This window comes from Chinchilla lanigera, unplaced genomic scaffold (assembly GCF_000276665.1).
Source record: "Chinchilla lanigera isolate Chin_1 unplaced genomic scaffold, ChiLan1.0 scaffold00024, whole genome shotgun sequence".
Taxonomy (NCBI): Eukaryota; Metazoa; Chordata; class Mammalia; order Rodentia; family Chinchillidae; genus Chinchilla; species Chinchilla lanigera.
Window position 1 is genome coordinate 25,597,320 of NW_004955425.1, and position 18,138 is coordinate 25,615,457.

Genomic DNA, 18,138 nt, shown 5'->3' on the forward strand with positions numbered 1-18,138 from the left:
AAAGAATATATATATGATATATATGGCAGCAAGTAAGTACCTAAAAAGACACCAAGCACCATTCAGCATTGAGGTAATACAAACCAAATCCACAATCAGATGCCATTACACCCACTTGCATGGCTGTAGTTAAAAAGATTGACAATGCTAAGTACTGAGGAGACTATGTAACAACTAGAAGTATTATGTAGATTTCTGGTAAAAATACAGGATAGTACACTTGGAAGAGTCTGGCAATATTTTATTAAATTAAAAACACACTTACTGGGCTGGGGATGTAGTGCAGTGGTAGAGTACTTGCCTGGCAAACCTGAGGACCTGGATTTGAACTGGAGCACTAAAATGCACACATGCACATATTAAAGGTATACATATAAAAATACAACATAGAAAGTTTTGGTCCACAGCTAGGTATTTACCCAAGAGAAATGAAATTTTTTTTGTTTATACAAAGCTTGCACTAGAATGTGCAAGGCTTGAACTAGACCCCAAACATCTGTCACCTAGTAAATTAATAATTAAATTGTTAAAAAGAATAGACTATATTCACACATCAGTGCAGGTGAATCTCAAAAACATCATGTTAAGGCAAAGATACTAGACACAGAAGAGTTCACCATAGTACAAATGGCAAAATTTAAAGTGAAAGAAACAGATCATGGGTTGTCTGAACTAAAAAATTTGGGAGAGGGGGAGATTTGACTGGAGAGAGGCAGAAGGGATTTTGTGTGTATGCTGAGGGAATATTTCTAAGTCATGCTTGTAGCAGTTACCACTTCAGGAAGGCTGTTTCGGTTTTTTTTTTTTTTAAAGAAGCTTATTTCTAATATTTGCCAAGTTTTTTGGCCCTTAGGCCTACCCCATCATATTACCTGGCTCTGTCTCCCAAATTATCATTAGCTTTTCCTGTTTGGTACCTTGTTGCCCTAGAAAACCTTGTTGTTGTTCTAGAATTTTTTCTATTAATTAATATTATTGAAAAAACAGCTGTTTAGGGTGTTCAGAGTCTCTTCTTTGTGTCTTCCAAAGTAATATATTCAATAAATACATCCATATTAATATAGTATTAAAGGCAAGGCCTAGAGAAGGCTTTATCCTAACACATTAGGAAAACAGTTAATAAGGCCAAAGTTGTTTGAGTCTAGATAAGCTTCCTTTTATGAAAATAACTGTCCATCCATATAATGCTGGAAATAAATTTCTGAAGATTAAAGTTTAGATTTCTAGTTTGCAAAGTTAATCTCTAGGGATTATTTAAGGATTCTGTATTTTTAAAAACTCCACAAATTACTTTAGTGATGAGTCAGGCTTACAAACAAGTGGATAGAGATACTACTAACCCTCTTTTAAAAATAAGTAAAATTTCCTTTCCTGCCATTATTTAGACTTCACAAAGGGACATATATTTAACCAGAAGAATTGCAGAAGAATTTTCCATATGCTCCAATATATCTGTCATTTCCACCATTGATCTTTTCACTTCTCTAAAGGAAAAACTGGGGAGTTAGCTAATTTTATTAAAAGCCTTCTGTGTGCCTGATACTTTATAGAAGCTCACGTTTATCCTTCATAGGTTTTTTGTTTATTTTAATGAGATCAGAGACAGTAAGCAGCTTGCCTAAGGACAGACCTATTAAGTGGCAAGTTTTGCCTATTTGACTTTAAAACAAGTATGCTACCTCTAGACAGAACAAAGAAGGGCTGTCCTTTGTCTTTTCTGATGGCTCTTTTGACCCTGAATTTCTCTTCTGTTCTATCCCTGGATGCAAACAGGAAAATAAAAATCTACTGGCATGTACCTGTAACCCCAGGTGAGGCTAAGGGAGGAGGATTAGAAGTTTAAGGTCAGCCTGGACAGCTTAGTGAGGCCCTTTCTCAAAATAAAAACAGAAGCTGCGGGAGAGCCCAGCAGGACGACTCACTACCTGCCCTGGGGCAAGGAGAGACAAGATGCATAAGGGGCTCTAACTGATCGCAAGAAGTGACCAGAACATGAAGAATGGCAGGGAAGTGATTGCCTTCCAGCCAGGTGCTGGAGAAGTGGGTATCCTGAAAATGCCAATGTGCAGAGACCAAAGCAGCTCCCAAGAAAAGCCTGCCGTCTGCAGCAAAGGGACGGTCAAGACAGGAGCCTTGCAGATAACTGCTTCACAACCCCTCAAGCATCATAAACAAGCAACAAAACAAACACAACACCTCTGGTCACCCCTACTCGCAAAGGACCACTGGGAACCTAGACTTCGAGTGACTCCGTGCCCTCACCTTCCTTGAGTGACAAGATGCACCTTGAGTGACAAGATGCCCTCACCTTCCTCCTGATACTGTCAAAAGGGGCCAACCTGGTAGCTCAACCTTTCATTTCCCTATGCAACGATGAACCACCTTTTCTGAACATGTTAGTGAACACTTAGGCTTCTGCTTCACATTAGTCATGGTTCTCCAGCAAAACAACCAATAAATGTGTGTGCTCGTATATGTATACACACACACACACACACATACGCACACAGTCTTGGTTACTTTTTTCTTGTTACTGAAACAAGATACCTGATGCCCAAAATTAAGGAAAGAAAGGTTTATTTAGCTCACAGTGTGTGGAGGTTTTAGCCCATACTCAATTGGCTCTGAGGCAGGGTGGCACACGGCAGAGGGCAACAGTTCATGGTGGCACCAATAGCCAAAGCAGCAAGAGCAAAAGGGGAGGAGTAGGGGTAAGCAGCCTCTTTTCTCTCTTACATATGTAAACTTTCCACCCAGGGTGGGTGTAGCACTCACCCTGGCCATCAATCATAAACTCTAAAAGCCTGCCCCATGGCTGCATGTGTCTTTGGGGGGACATCCAGACACAAACCATAACACACACACACATACACACACACACGTACTAAAGGAGTTGGTTACACAATCATGGAGGCTGAAAAGTCCCACTAGACTATCCAAAAGCTGGAAAGCCAAAAAAAATCAGTGGAATGGCTTAGTTCAAGAAGTCCAAAGGCTCAGAACCAGGGAGGCTGACAGTGCAGCCCAGCCTGAGGTTGAAGGCCTGAGAGCCCCAGAGAGCCATTGTTGCAAGTCCAAGGTTACAAAGGCTACAAAACACTGGAGTCTGGTGTCCAAGTGCAGCAACGAGAAATACACCCTGTTCCAGAAGGAAGAGCCACAAAGCAAACTTCCTGTTTCTCCTGTCTTCTTTTCAGGACGCCAGTCAGTAAAACAGTGCTTGCCAACATTGAAAGTGGATCTTTCCCAGTCAATCCACTGACTCACTTAACAGTTTGTTCTGGAAACCCCACAGACACACCAACAAGTAATGCTTTATAAAGGTTCTCCAGGCATCCCACAGTACAGTCAAATTGACAATGCAAAGTCACCATCACACATCCCAACCTAGCAGTAATGAGATGCCCTTGTTTGCAAGGATGGTGTCAGATGAGAACTAAAAGAAGTTCAAAAATTTCACCACCGCCTAGCAGCAGTGAAGTTTCCCCTCCATGGCATCGTTGTAAGACCAAAAAAGTGTAGTGAGGCTCCACTGTCCTCATTTCAGGGAAGCTACCCTAGCCCAGTTCACAAAAGCTCTAGAAAGGGGCTGTGCTCCCACTGCTGCCCTGCAGTCACAAGATGCTCCCCATGGATGTCAACCATGGCTGGCTGTACAACTCGGACCTCCACCACCATGTCACAGTAGTGAGGCAATTCCCTGGCTGCTCTGCATTGGTGCAGTGTCAGGGAGGCTGTTCGACAGGTGGTTCAGTAAAACCCAAGCTTCATAACAGGAAGCCCCAAATGTCCACAACTTAACCATGTGCTACCCAGGAAAATCTGAACTAGAGTGAGAAAATGAATATACAGCAACACCAAGATGAGAATTGTCTGAATTATTTGAACAGTCATAAAATCCTTAAGTAGCACTTATGAACAACATTGAAAGAAATTTTTAAAAAATGGCATCAGTAAGGAAATAGATACAAGGAAGAACAAAATGGAAATTTCAGAGCTAAAGAACACAGTGCCAGAATAAAGAGCATTAGTGGGTGGGATTAAAAGCAAAATGAAGAGGGAAGAAAAAAAAATCATTGTGCTTGAAGGTGGAAGAACAGAAACACTAAACTGAAAAATTAGAGAAAACACACAACAAAATTAAATAGGGCTGCAGACATATGCGAAGATTATAAAGCAAAAGACAACATCTACTTTTCAGAATCTAAAAAGGAGAAAGAAGCTCAAAAGTTACTTAGACTAATGGCTGACGGTTTCCCATGTTTGGCAGTTGATATAAATGCACACATTCAAGAAGCATAGTTCATTCCAGACAATGAACTCAAGGGAATACACATCAACACTCAGCACAGTCAAATTTATGAAAGTTAAAAACAAAGGAAAGTATCTTGAATGAAGAAAAAAAAAAGTGTACCTGTAGGGGAAAAATAAGTTACAGCAGATTTCTCCCTAGAAACTATGGGAGCCAAAACGAACTATCAACCTAGAATCCTTTATTCAGTGAAATACCCTTCAGGAATAAAGGAGAAAAAAGACATTTTTCAGATGAAGAAAAGCAAAAAGAATTTGTCTCCATTAGACCTACTCTGAAGTAATAACTGAAGGAAATTCTCTAAATGAAATGTTAACAAAAGGAATCTTAAAACATTAAGTAAAAAAATAGTAGAATTTAAATATGGAAAAATATGGGTAGGTTTAAATATGGAAAAATATGGGTAGGTACAATAAATTTCATATCTCTTGAAAAAATAAAAACAGAAAAGGCTGGGACATAGGTCAGTGCAGTGGCTCTGGGTTTGATCCCCAGTGCCATGAAAAAGCAAAACACAAAAAACTACTGGCATATACTATGTTTGGGGTGAATTGTGTCTAAGTTTCTCTTTGTCTTTAATATCATGTGGTTATGACTATTACTTAGAAGATATATTTACATAGGGAAAATATTAGAATGAATATTAGGTTACTAGGTTGAAGTATAGTCCAAGTAGAACTAATGGTGTGTTAGTTTTCTGTCACTGTGACAGAATACCTGATATAAGTCAAGTTTAAAAAGGTGTTACTGTGATGAAGGCAGCATACTGAGCTTTCATGTTAGTGTTTTTATGGGTTCTCTTATGAGGACCAACCAGGCCAAATCAGTGGGTTAGTTTATTTGCTTTATCAAATTTAATTTAAAATTTTCTTTTTTTTTTATTTTTATGCTTGGCATTAAATTCAGGACCTTGTGTTTGCCAGGGAGGTGCTGTGCCACTGAGCTATATCCCCAGCCCAAAAATTTCTTGACCAGAGTTTGAAAACTTCATTAAGAATTTCTAATGCTTGGTAGTAGTGTCTTAAGACAAAAACAGATATATAGAGAGGTAACTAAAAAACTACATTGTAGGTAGCTGAGATACCACCACAACATGGAGGAAACTCTAATCAAAAAGATCAAACACAGAAGACTGCTTTGGGTGAAGCAAATAATGAAAAAATGAAAGAGTTGCTAAAATCTTATGGTGCTACCAAGACCAATAATGAAGATGATAATAATGCTGCAGTCACTGGTACGTATGTCAGTATTACTTGCTATTTTATAAGATGTATATCTTCGGTTAGAAAAACAAAATCTTTACAATTGTAGTATAAATTGCTTCAAAACTGAAGATAGATATTTCTTAAGTTCTTGAAAATCCATTATGTTCTGTTAGAAATTAGCAATTTGATTTAATGTATAGGTCATATGATCCTATCAGGTTAGAGTTACATGTTGAAATGACATTTGCATCAATCATTAATCAAACATGAATGTCCCTACCTTTGGGATTGAGATAGAGACTTAAACTAGGTAGATTAATTTACTTGTAGTGGGGCTAGAAAGGGGTGACATTATACTAATACCTTTGCAACTAAGATTTTAGTACTTAAAAAATTTGTAATGATACATCTTTTGGGCTCATGCTGACTTTTTAAGAATAATGTTCTAATACTAGAATATTTGTTAAGCAGATATATTATACTTGCATATATGAGTAATATGTATGATAGTAAAAAGACTATTTGAAGGTAATGCATAGCCAGGCAAAATATTACAGGCCTTTCTTTTTTTAGCAGTAGTTTACATTGCATTAATTGTTGAGGAAAGGCGATTGTTCTTCCTTTTTCCTCAAGCTTGAGGCTTTGCTCATAGAAGCAGCAGCTCAGCCTTTGCTATGAGGGAGTGTGCTAGGGGTGAGAACCCCTGGCACATTCTGCCCCTTCAACCTACTCCCCTCATTGCTCACCAACCTGTTAAATTTTCAAGGGAGGAGTTACTGATATGACTAGACAAACCAAGGATATTCGCTGTGTAATATTTTAGTAAGCACTAGATCATGTGGCCAGGGTCAAAACTGGAAAAAGTTTCCTCTTTTTATTGCTTGCCACCTTGTACTAAATCTGTAGGGTCAGAGCCTTTCTTAGGGTCACAGCTACCTCTCTATCCCTCTTCCAAGCCTTACCTGAAAGAAAGTTCAGATCCAGTGATTCAGCTGACCTCATAGTATTAGAAAAACTTTGCATTTGGAGTTATTAAGACTCTGTTATAAAGTGCTATATTTGTTCTCGCATGCCTTTTGTTTCTTGCATGTACATTTACTTGGTCAGATATCCCAGAAGGATGAGGGGTACAGAATAAATGATAATGTGGAGAAAGGGAATCCATAACAGGGAAGGATTCAAGAGAACTTTATAGTCATCATAGTTAAGAGCATAGACCTGCAGTAAGATCTGGTTTCTACTAGCTGTGTGACGTTGGAAACTTCCAGAACTTCACTGAAGGAAGCCTCATTTTCTTCTGTAAAATGGATAGAATGAACTATTGACCTCAAAGGAAATTAAACAAGATGATTCACAGGGAATGTTTGCCACCTAACACATGGTAATACTCAGTAGGTGTCAGCCATAGTATTCAAATAGTAATAATAATGAGATGCTAATTAGCATTAAGATATAATTATAGAATGAATTTATCCTTCTCATCCTGTCAACATTAAAACTGATAAAGCTAAATTTTTGTACTTCTTGCTCTACTTTCTAACTTTATTTTTTAAAGTAAAAAGTCCTACTGTTGGTTCAAAAAGATACAAACAGTGTTTTTGTGATGATGACAAAACTGTGGATGCACCTTCCCCTTCACACCAAGAAAAAGGAAGAGAAAACTTCCCTGTGGTGAGTACAGTTGAAATTCCTTTATTCTTCAGTCTAGAAAATGTCATTCCTTGAGCCAGCCAGCCATTGGCTATTGGTGGCACTGTCTATTTTAAGGACATGTAAGTTAACAATGTTTTTTGTCGTAAAAAAATTAAGATGCCATAATTGAACAGAATGAGCCAACAAGATATACTATGTGGTTAAGTCTCGGGTATCTGCATGGAATACAGAACTATCTGCTTCTGCTGACTTTAACACCTAATTTGAGTTGTTTGGCTGCTTTCCAACAGACACTGCCACTGTCATCATGTATTTTCACTCCCTCTCAAAAGTGTCTGGGATAAGCAGTACATAGAAAAGACTCGAACCAAAGCAGAGAAAAGAAAACTGGGTTAGCTGTCCTGGATCCCCTGTGATTTGTAGTAATACAGTTTTCTATGAAACTCATCATATAAAGGTAGATTTTTGCAAAAATACCCTAATGATTGCCCAATAAATTACATATTGAGATGGATACTCTCAGTTTGACAAAAAGAAGCAGTTTACTAGACACATGTTTGCTTGTAATCAAACAAAGATTATATGATTGCTTGTAATCATCAAAGTAAAGTAAGTACAGAGCCCTGTTGTACTTCAAGGAGGGTTTGAGGACCTATACATTTTAAAGATGAATATATTGAGAATTTATGAAAGGATAGATACTATAAGTCAATCCATCAGTGATCATTATTGATCATGATTGATCATTATTGATCATTCTATACCCCTCATCCTGTTTACCTAGCAATGTATAAGTCATACACACATATAAAAACTGCTCCTGCCTGTAAGATTTCATTGTCTTACTGAGGAAATATAGACGACAGTATGCATATTGTTATGGTCTAGCTCTAAAGTGGCCCCCAGAAGTCTGAAGTGGTCAGAGATGGGGTCTTTGACAGATGTTGGATGATGGGAAGCTGTATTTATCATGAGATTAATCTGCTGATTGCTAAACATGGTGTTAGGAGAAAGGGCCTAGTTACAGGCAGTGGGTAACAGAGGGTGTGATCTGGGAGTGTGTTTTCTCATCCCCGGCTCTTCCCTTCTTTCTTCTTCCTGGCTGCCATGGACTGAGCAGCTTGCCTTGCCATGCCACTCTGCCATGCTATTTCTGCCTTGGAGCCAGTCATACCAGACTGAACCCTTTGAAATTGTGAGCCAAAATAAATCTTTGTTTAAGTTTCAAGTGTTGGGTATTTTGTCCCCGCAAAGAAAAAGAAAGTGAATATATATGTATATATTTATAATACTAAATTACATAGCTCTGAAATTCTAAATTCTGAGAAAAGATAAATCAGTGTGAATTAGTCACAGGTTTCATATATGAAATGGGTTTTACATAATAATAAGCAGTGTTTATTGAGCTCTTACATTGTGTTAACATTGTCCTTACCATTCTATGTGTGTTGCTCATTTCAGGCATAGTGAAGGTAAGTAAGTTGCTGGAATTACCCAGATGGAAAGAGTTGGACACAGGATTACAACCAGGTGTCTGGATCTGGAGGGAACTCCGTGATTTTCTCTCACAACAAAGAGAGGGATCTGGGCAGTGTGAACTAAAGGTGTTCTAGGGAAGAAGAGAAGTATGAACACAGTAAGAAAGGGTGGAAATACATCCCATTATTAAGTTTGCTTTTTTTTTCAAATCTGCAATATTTATACAGTTTACACAAAACATGGTTACATTTTGAGCATATAGAGAATTCAGCATTTTTAGCAGTCATTCACTCTGTTTATCACTGGCATATTAGGGAGCACATCTACCACCATAGTTAAGTTTCTAATATTTTTATCTGATAGCATCAGACCATCAGTGCCATTCTACAAGATATAGAGGAAAACCAAGAAAAGTTATTAGAGTTTGAAATAAGAAACTCTAAGGATGTGGGTAAGTATGTTCGCGTACTCAAGTATGGTGGTTTCAGGCATCAAGGGTCATTGCTACCTCATTGTTGAGGTATATGTTTATTTTAATTTTCTCAATGGCTGAAACAGTGGTCTCTTTATATGAGAATATTTAAGGCATCAGGAGTTGTCATTAAAGTCAGTGATTCAAACCAGTAGTTGTATAATTTTTAACAAAGATCTATATTCAAGATGGTATGAATAATTTGAAAGGCATTTAGAACCATGATCAAAGATAAGCAGCTACAGGTGATATGTTTAGATAAAGATATGACAAAAAGCGTAGGATGTGACTAGAGATGAGATTATGTTGCTTCTTGGCTCTTTAGCTTTACTCAGCTTCAGCAACCTTTAGAAACAGATCAGAATTGCAGAGTGCAATGGTGACATGGGCAGAGAATATCCTCATACTTTTTAGATGAGCATATATACAAGCTAACCGTACAGGTCATGATTAATCCACACTCCCAGAACTTAGTCAGTGGGGCAGAACGATTAGAATTTAGTGGGTTGCTCTTTCTTGGTGCATTGTTCTTACCTATACTATACCTTAGGGCATTTCCTTAGAATTATGTAATTAAGTAAACCCTGATTTAGATATCTGGACCATTAATATTAGAAAAGTGAGTAGGTAATAATTACTTTTTAAAATCCAACAGTAGGACAGACCTGTGTGGCTAAGTAAAATTTGCTATCCTTCAATTAACTGACGTATTATTGCTATCTATCATAGAACAATACATTGAAAAGATGTTGGAGATAAAAGAGATTATGGATAATGTGCTTTCCAAACAGAAAGCAGAAAGGGATGATTTGGCTAAAAAATACAGGTGAGTATGAAAACAATTGGAATGATTGAGTTTCTGTAGTAAATTCATTTCTAGCTACTATACTGCTGTAGTTGAGATCATAGTGCCCCACTGGGCACTGTTGGGAAGTGGGGATAACTCTGAGGTGGGGCCTAGTGAAGTCTTCCAGTTGCTGAGGAAAGCCCTCAGAAGGATTCTGGGACCTTGGCTCCTTTCTATTCCTCTCTTCTTTCATGGCTTAACCTTGAAACAAATGGTAGCTTTGCTGTACCACTTGCTCCCACTATAATAGGCTGCCTTACCACAGGCCAAGGCATTGAGGTCCACTGACCGTGAACTGAAGGTTCTAAAACCAGGAGACAAAATAAACCTTTTTATAAATTTATTATCTCAGATATTTATTGCAGTAAAAGAAAGATAAATAACAAATACTTAGACCTAGGATTTCTTAAGAATACAAACAATGCTAAGGGCCAAAAAATGACTTCTTATGGTTGTCTCATCTGGTACATCCATGGGGAATTGTACTTTCCAGAAAGATATTTTTCTACTTCATTACTTAAATATTCATAAAAGAATATTTAAATATCTGAAAAAGTTGTCTAAAATGAAGAATTTAGTTAAAGCCTTTCTGGTCCTGAATCTCACAGTAAATTGAATCTCACATTCAAATTTTCTACATTAAATTGTTTTCTTATTATTATAAATGTCCTAGGAAGTTGATTAATTAGGTGTGTGTGTGTGTAGTGTGTAAAGTGTGTGTGCTTTCAGTATTTCATGGTCCTTATGGAGTTTTATCCTGATAACACTGTATTGGTTATATGCCTCTTATGCTTTTTTTTTTTTTTTTTTGAGAAAAGTGTCCCGTATATGTTTCTTATTTGAGCATTTTTATTAGTTTTTCATAGACTTAGTTACATATGTACTCTATTATTTGTTCACATTTAATTTTTCTGTTTTCTTTTATATTCTTGTTGGATAATCACTTAACATCTAAAGTTTTTCCCTGAACTTATTTGAAAATCACTTTTAATTTTTATTTATAAGTCCACTATCTTTTGTCTTCAGTACCTTAAGTTTCTGTTTCCTGAACTGTTTTTCTGACATGATCAAGCAGGTGAGCTTTTGTGAGCTACAGATGGATAAAAGACCACAGAATATTTTCTAGGGGTTTTAGAGAGTCTGGCTTTAATTTTCCTTTAGTGTCCTATGGTGAACATACCACCGAAATCTTGGAAAGCTTCTAATCAATTGGAGTTTCAGGTTGTAATTTCTTACTAATGTTGTTTTAAGACTCCAAATCTTGGTACAGATAATCTAAAGATAACGTCTTTTTTTGTCTAAACTCTTGGTTTCACATAGGTTTAAGTGTGATATTACTACTGAATTTACTCCTTTATCCAGCTTTTTACATTTTATTCTATAGCTGTTTGCTAATTTGATTTCTTTCTGCTTCTTTTTCCATATATAAATAGTTTATATATTAATTATATATTTTATATATATTTATATATATATAAACTATTAACACATAATTTCTTTAATAGGAAAGGCAAAATAGCTATACTGTTGCTTTCCTTTAAAACACCAGTTTTTAAAGAATGACCTAGCGATCCCTGGTGAATCTGTGAAGTGATTTCAAGGAATCTGTGAAATCAAAAATTTTTTATAGTAATACTAAGATGTTATTTGCTCATGAGTATACAATGGAATTTTCTACTGACTATCTGATGGCCAATGGAATGCATGCTTATACTTGCATTTTATAAATTTTTCAGTTTCAATTTCTAAAATAGTAAATATTGATAATTATAATCTATATAAACAAAAATCTTTTGGGTCCTTCAATAATTTTTTAAGAGTATGAATAAATCTTGAGGCCAGAAAGTTTGAGAACCTTTGGAAATGAGTGTTTAGTATACTGAAGTTTGATGTGGGATAGGTAGGCTTAACCAAAAGACAGAGATGTGGAGGTATGATGACCCATTTCCTCTGGACTTCTAAGTGTCTTGGTACAGCTCAAAGTACAATTGCAGTAATGACTTAGAGAACTAATACTTCTCAGGGCTAATTGAGGTATGATTGTTGATAAAACAGTCTTGTTCCTCTGTAGCTAATGAAACCTGAATGGAACTTATTCCCAAATTGTGCTTTCTAAACACCATTCCACTTAAACAGGAACCCCAAACATAATGAAGGAGGGTATTCTCTGTCACGAATTTCTTTGTACTTTTCAACCAAAGATAGTAGCAATCTGGATAGACAACCCAAGTTTTATTTCTCTTTTATGGTTGGCTCAAAACTGATAAATGATATGAATATAAATCACATCCTAAAAAATGGCACTTGCTGTTAATAAAGGAGTCAGCTTCCTGTCAAAGGTTAAATACATGGTGAAGGTAGACTTGTATATACTTCAAGTTGATTAAGATCGAAAGAGTATCTTTAACATTTAAATAACTGCTAAGAAGTTTTCTACTATCTTTATATTTTTTCCTCTTTGTGTTTCTTCCTGTAGGGTGTCCATAGAGTCATTTAAGCATGGAGTCCTGAGAGAACAACTGGCCAATTTGGCCACAAGACAGAGGAGACTTTTGGTTGCAGCAAAAAAACAGAAAAATATAAGCCTGAAAATTCAAAATTATAAGAATATCACATCCGTGTCTGGTTCTCATTTAAGGAAGTTACCATCCAGCTTAGACATCTCCAGTGATAAGGAAGGTCGAGAGCTTAACAATCTGGAAAATTTAGTGCAGCCCCAATTAAGTCCATTTTCACCTGTGAACCTTGATTGTGGAAGTGTGCAAGAAACACCATTACCTCCAGAGTCTCAGAATCATGGCCAAAATACTAACATCTGTCTAAATTCCAAGGCAGTGAAAAGGAAATACTCTAGAGATGAGATGAATTCAAAACAAAATGAAAATGATTGTACCTTGGATGATGTATCAAAATCCAGACATTCAGATAGCACTGAGAAGATTAAATTATCATCCCAGCATGTTACTTTTATTGCTCAAGCAGAATACTCACAAAAAGAAAATGATCTTACAGAAACTATAGCCAAAGATCATGAATTTTGTAGTCCTTCTGCCACAACAAGTACATTAAGTATTTCTGAATGCTCAACGGTCCTTTCCCAAAATGATGCCCATCTATCAACTGTTATTTCGGACCAGGACCTTTCCCATTATGATCCAAAAAGAGGAAACAAGAAAACAGCTTCCCATCTACCACCTGATGGGGCCTCAGAATCTCTGGCACATCAGAAGAGTGCTGTCATAGACACTGATCCTGGACATCCCATAAAACCATATCTTAAAAAGACAGCTTCTACCATTCCACGTGCAAATGACAGGCCGATCTCTTCTTCCTCTGAGTCTGCTCATCAACATGCTATAAAAAAGCCTTCCAGTTTCAGCACAACTCCTAAAAAGAAATGTATGCAGATAAAAGATTTGATATTACTAGGAAGAATTAAGCCAGGAAATAACATTTTGGAATTCAAAACACAGGTATTCTTTTTTTTAATGTAAAATCATGCAAGTTTTATAAATAAATGTTGCGGTCATATAGTGTAGGTATTTAGAAGTTTGGTTGGGCTTCTTGATTGGAGAAACACAGCCACTGTATTCCTAGCAAGTGAAATTATGCTTCTGGAGTTGCCCTGATACAGTTTAGTCACAAGTACGTTTGGGTTCTCAGGCAGAAATAGTCAATTATATTAGCACAGAAATGATTTTTAAAATGAGCTGCTAAAGCATCCCCTAAAGGTAAAACTATAAATTCATCTTCTGTAGAAGCTCAATTTAGAACCAAAGAGTTCTCAATTTAGAACTAAGAGTTGGAATTTAGGTAATGTGACTCAATTAAAGCAATATCATTTATTCATAAAAGTGAAAGAAGAAAAAAAAGATTCTGTTAGATATGCCTATTAAAAATGCTTCCTGTCCTCTTTTTTCACATTCACTTTTTGAAAGAGAAATTTAGAGTGCCAAAGATTGCAGAGTCCTTGAATCCTTCTTTGCTTGTGGATCAATCTAATAGGAATTGGTCCAGGCAAACCAGAATTTAATTTGAATGATCCCTGTTCCCAGCACTTCTCATTTCTAGATAACAAAGCTTTACCTAGTCCATAAGCTTTACCTAGAAGTTAATATAAAAATATTTTAATTTTAAAGCTCTGAATTATAGTTTTATGATCAAATGAGTGGCTTGATCTCAGATTTCTAAGTATTCTAGTTTGCTCATCAGTTGGCCAACTTATTGCTAAGTACTACCTATCTTAGATTAGCCGAAGCACCCCAAATTTTAGTAGATTTGTTATATTAACTATAATATTGGTAATTGTTACTTCTCTGGATCAACTATATACAATTTTAGTAGAGTTTTTCATATTTAAGCTATTTTTCTTTCTCTAGTAGCTTTATTGAGATATAGTTGGCATACAAAAACACTACATATTTAAAGTATTATGACATATGTACACATGTATGAAATTATGATGGAAAACAAGAACACTTGCAGACCATGTTGCTTGCAGTTGAACATTTGACTGTATTTAACATTTCTTGGTGCTATTGTGAATGGTAGTTTTTTCTAATTTATTTCTCAGTAGGTTCATTATTGGAGCGCAGGAACACTACTGCTTTTTTGTGTTGATTTTGTATCATGGTACATTACTGCATTTAGTTATTCTGAGAGTCTTTTGGTGGATTATGGAGGATTTTCTAATAGAAGGATCATGTCATTTGAAAACAGTGATAATTCAACTTCTTCCTTTTAAATACATATCCCTTTTATTTCTTTTTCTTGCCCAGTTGCTTTTGCTAATGTTTCAAGTACTATGTTGAACAGGAGTGGTGATAGTGGACATCCTTGTCTTGTTACTGATCCCTAATTACAAGGAAAGCTTTCAGTTTTTCCCCATAAATGGTTTTTATCAGATTGATACAAGCTCCTTCTATATCTATTTTATTCAAATTTTTTATCATGAGAGGATATTGAATTTTATCAAATGCTCTTTCTGCATCTATTGAAATGATCATGTATTTTTTGTCTTTGCTTCTGTTTATGTGATGTATTACATTTATTACATTTATGTAATGTATTACATTTATTGGCAGCACTGGGGTGAAGCCTATTTAATCTTGGTATGTGGTCTTTTTTTGCTGCATTCTGTTTGCCAGTATTTTATTGAGTATTTCTGCATCTATATTCATTAAAGAGATTGGTCTATAGTTCTCTTTTTTTTTGGTTGGATTCTTGGTCCCTCACTATACTTGCATTTATGTTTATCTTATTTTATGTCCAGGTAGAGTTATTTTATGAAATTGGGTGTGCTACTGTTCAGTGCCTATATATATTAATAATTGCTGCCTCTCCCTGTTTGAGGGTTCCTTTAACCAATATACAGTGACTGTCTTTGCCTCTTCTGATCAGTTTTGGATGCACAACCACTTTTTCTGAATATAGGAGCTCCACTTTTTTCAGATTCCCATTATGTGGATTATTGTTTTCCATCCTCTTATTTTTAGTCTATGAATTTCTTTTTGGGTTAAATGTGTCTATGAATTTCTTTTTGGGTTAAATGTGTTTCTGGTGTGTTTCTGGTTAAATGTGTTTCTTTTTGGGTTAAATGTGTTTCTGGGTTAAATGTAATAGCATTGGGTTCTTGTCTGGTTTTACAGTCAGGGAAATGGTAGCTTCCAGGAATGACCTTGGGAGTACTTCCCTTTCAATTTTACTGAAGAACTTGAGGAGTGTTTGTGTTACATCCTCCCTGAAGTTTTTGTTGAATTTAGCAGTGAGTCCCTCTAGACCTGGGCTTTTCTTAGTTGTAGGTTTTATATTAGTGTCTCATTACTATTGCCTGTTACTGGATTATTCAGGGTTTTTAAATCTTTTTAGTTCAGTTTTGATAATTCATGTATCTATATATGAATCTGTCCATTTCTTTTGAGTTCTCCAATTTATTGGCATACAGGCTTGTGAAATAGTTGTTAGTCATCTTTTTTACTTCAGAAGGGTCTATTCTGATTTCACTTTTTTCATTTCCAGTTGCACAGATATGGATCTTCTTTGGTTAGATTGGCTAAGGGTTTGTCTATGTTGCTTATTCTTTCAAAGCACCAACTCTTCAATTCACTTGCCTCCTTACATTATTTTTTAATCTCAATTTCATTAATCTCTGCTCTCTCTGATCTTTATAATTTCCCTCCTTGTGCTAGTTTTGGATTTGGATTATTCTTGTTTATCTAGGACCCTGAGATACCTAATTAGATTATTTATTTGGACTCACTCTGTTCTTCTGATATGGGCATTCAGCTATAAATTTTCCTGCGAAGAGTGCTTTCATTATGTCCCATAAGTTCTGGTATGTTGTACCAACATTATTATTTAGTTCTAGAAACTATGTTTTTTCTTACTTGATTTGTCCTATAACCCATTGTTTAAGTTTCTATGCATTTGTGTAATTTGTTTTATTGTTGATTTCCAGTTTCATTGCATTGTAATCTGATAATATGCATGGCATAATTTCAGTTCTTTTACATTCACTTAGCATTGCTTTATTTATTAGTACGTGATCTGTTTTGAAGAAAGTTCTATGTGCTGCTGAGGAGAGTGTTTATTCTGTTGTTAAGTGGAAAACTTGCAGCATATTTGTTCAACTGATATTTCTTTGTTGAGTGTTTGGTCTGGTTGATCAGTCTGTTTGTGAGAGGGAAATATTGAGGTTCCTCCATATACTTGCATTTATGTTTATCTGATTTTATGTCCAGTAGTACTTATTTTATGAAATTATGTGTGCCACTGTTCAGTGCATATATATTAATAATTGTTACCTCTTCCTGTTTGATGGTTCCTGTAACCAATATGTAGTGACCATCTTTGCCTCTTTTGATCAGTTTTGGCTGGATGACCACTTCATTTGAATATAGGAGACCCATACCTCCTTTTTTTTTTGAGTCCCATTACATGGATTATTGTTTTCCATCCTCTTATTTTTAGTCTGTGAATTTCTTTTTGGGTTAAATGTGTTTCTTGTGTGTAACCTAGCATTGGATTTTGTTTCTTGATTCATTCTGCCACTCTATGTCTTTTGATTGGCAAATTGAGACCATTCACATTGAGAGTTAAGTGTGGAAAGGTATTGACTTCCTCCTGTCATTGCCTTATTTTCCTGTTGCTCATTCTTTATCTTTCCCTTCTGCTAAACTACTCACCCTACCTGTGTATTCAATCTGTTTTCTGATTTTTCACTAGTTTCAGTAAATATTAGTCCTCTTTGCATCATCTAGGAGCTGTTGGATCCATTTTTCATGTTGTCTTGTTCTTTTTAAGGCATCTTTCATTAATTGGGTACCAACTATAGCCCTGTCTTCTTATTCTGACACCATATCCTCACATTGGTCACTTCAGCTGCTCATATTTTCAATAGAATTTTTAATCTCCTAAATTTATACTTGGAGTGTTTCTATGAACTCTGATTCTTTGCTATACTGGTCATTCATGTTTTCAATTATTTTGTTTAGCTCTGCTAGCTTTTTACTGATGTCTTCTGTAGACTCACTGATCATTTTATTTGGCCCATTAACTTTTATTTGTACCTTCTGTGAGTTTTCCAAATACTTTATTGATTTGCTTTATCACCTTTGATATCACTTCAGATAATATGGCTATGTAACTTATGGTTTCCTCCCCTTTAATGCCCCATGGATCTGCTTTGGGGAAATTAGGAATGTAGGGATGCTCTTTTTTTTTTCTTTTTCTTTTTTTTTTTTTTTTTGCTTCACTTCTCATGTTTGTGTGTTTCGTTTGTCAGTTTGTTTGTTTTTGTTGAGGCGTCCAGCTTCCAGGTTGATTGTACTGCAAAGCTTTGTTTCAGCGATGGAGTCATCTTTTATTGATGTCTACTTTTCAATTGTATTTTCTTGGCATGTCTAACTATTGGCTTGTGCCTCTGTTCCAGCATGCAGCCATCTCGATTTACTTGGAATGGAAGGTTGCAGCATATTTGGCCTAGTACCCAGTTCTCCAAGAATAGACTACAATATTGTTAATGACTCCAAGGCAATCCAGATAGTGGCATCCCAAGAAAACCAAGTAATAGCCATGACTGTGCCACCTTGACTATAGTGATAAAATCAGCATCAATATTTTAACCTATAGTAAATGCCTACTAAATGGAACAACTTTACCTCTTCTAACA

The 18,138-nt window shown here is 36.0% G+C and overlaps 1 protein-coding gene across 1 annotated transcript in view; it reads left to right on the forward strand.

The window, feature by feature from the left end:
• Ankrd31 (ankyrin repeat domain 31) overlaps nucleotides 1-18,138 on the forward strand; it is a 164,505-nt gene that overhangs the window by 113,920 nt on the left and 32,447 nt on the right. Inside the window, exons 17-21 of the mRNA XM_013514798.1 lie at nucleotides 5,384-5,546; nucleotides 7,073-7,188; nucleotides 9,013-9,100; nucleotides 9,851-9,947; nucleotides 12,445-13,441. Coding sequence (XP_013370252.1) covers nucleotides 5,384-5,546; nucleotides 7,073-7,188; nucleotides 9,013-9,100; nucleotides 9,851-9,947; nucleotides 12,445-13,441 — 1,461 coding nt within the window. The remainder of the gene's footprint in view (nucleotides 1-5,383; nucleotides 5,547-7,072; nucleotides 7,189-9,012; nucleotides 9,101-9,850; nucleotides 9,948-12,444; nucleotides 13,442-18,138) is intronic.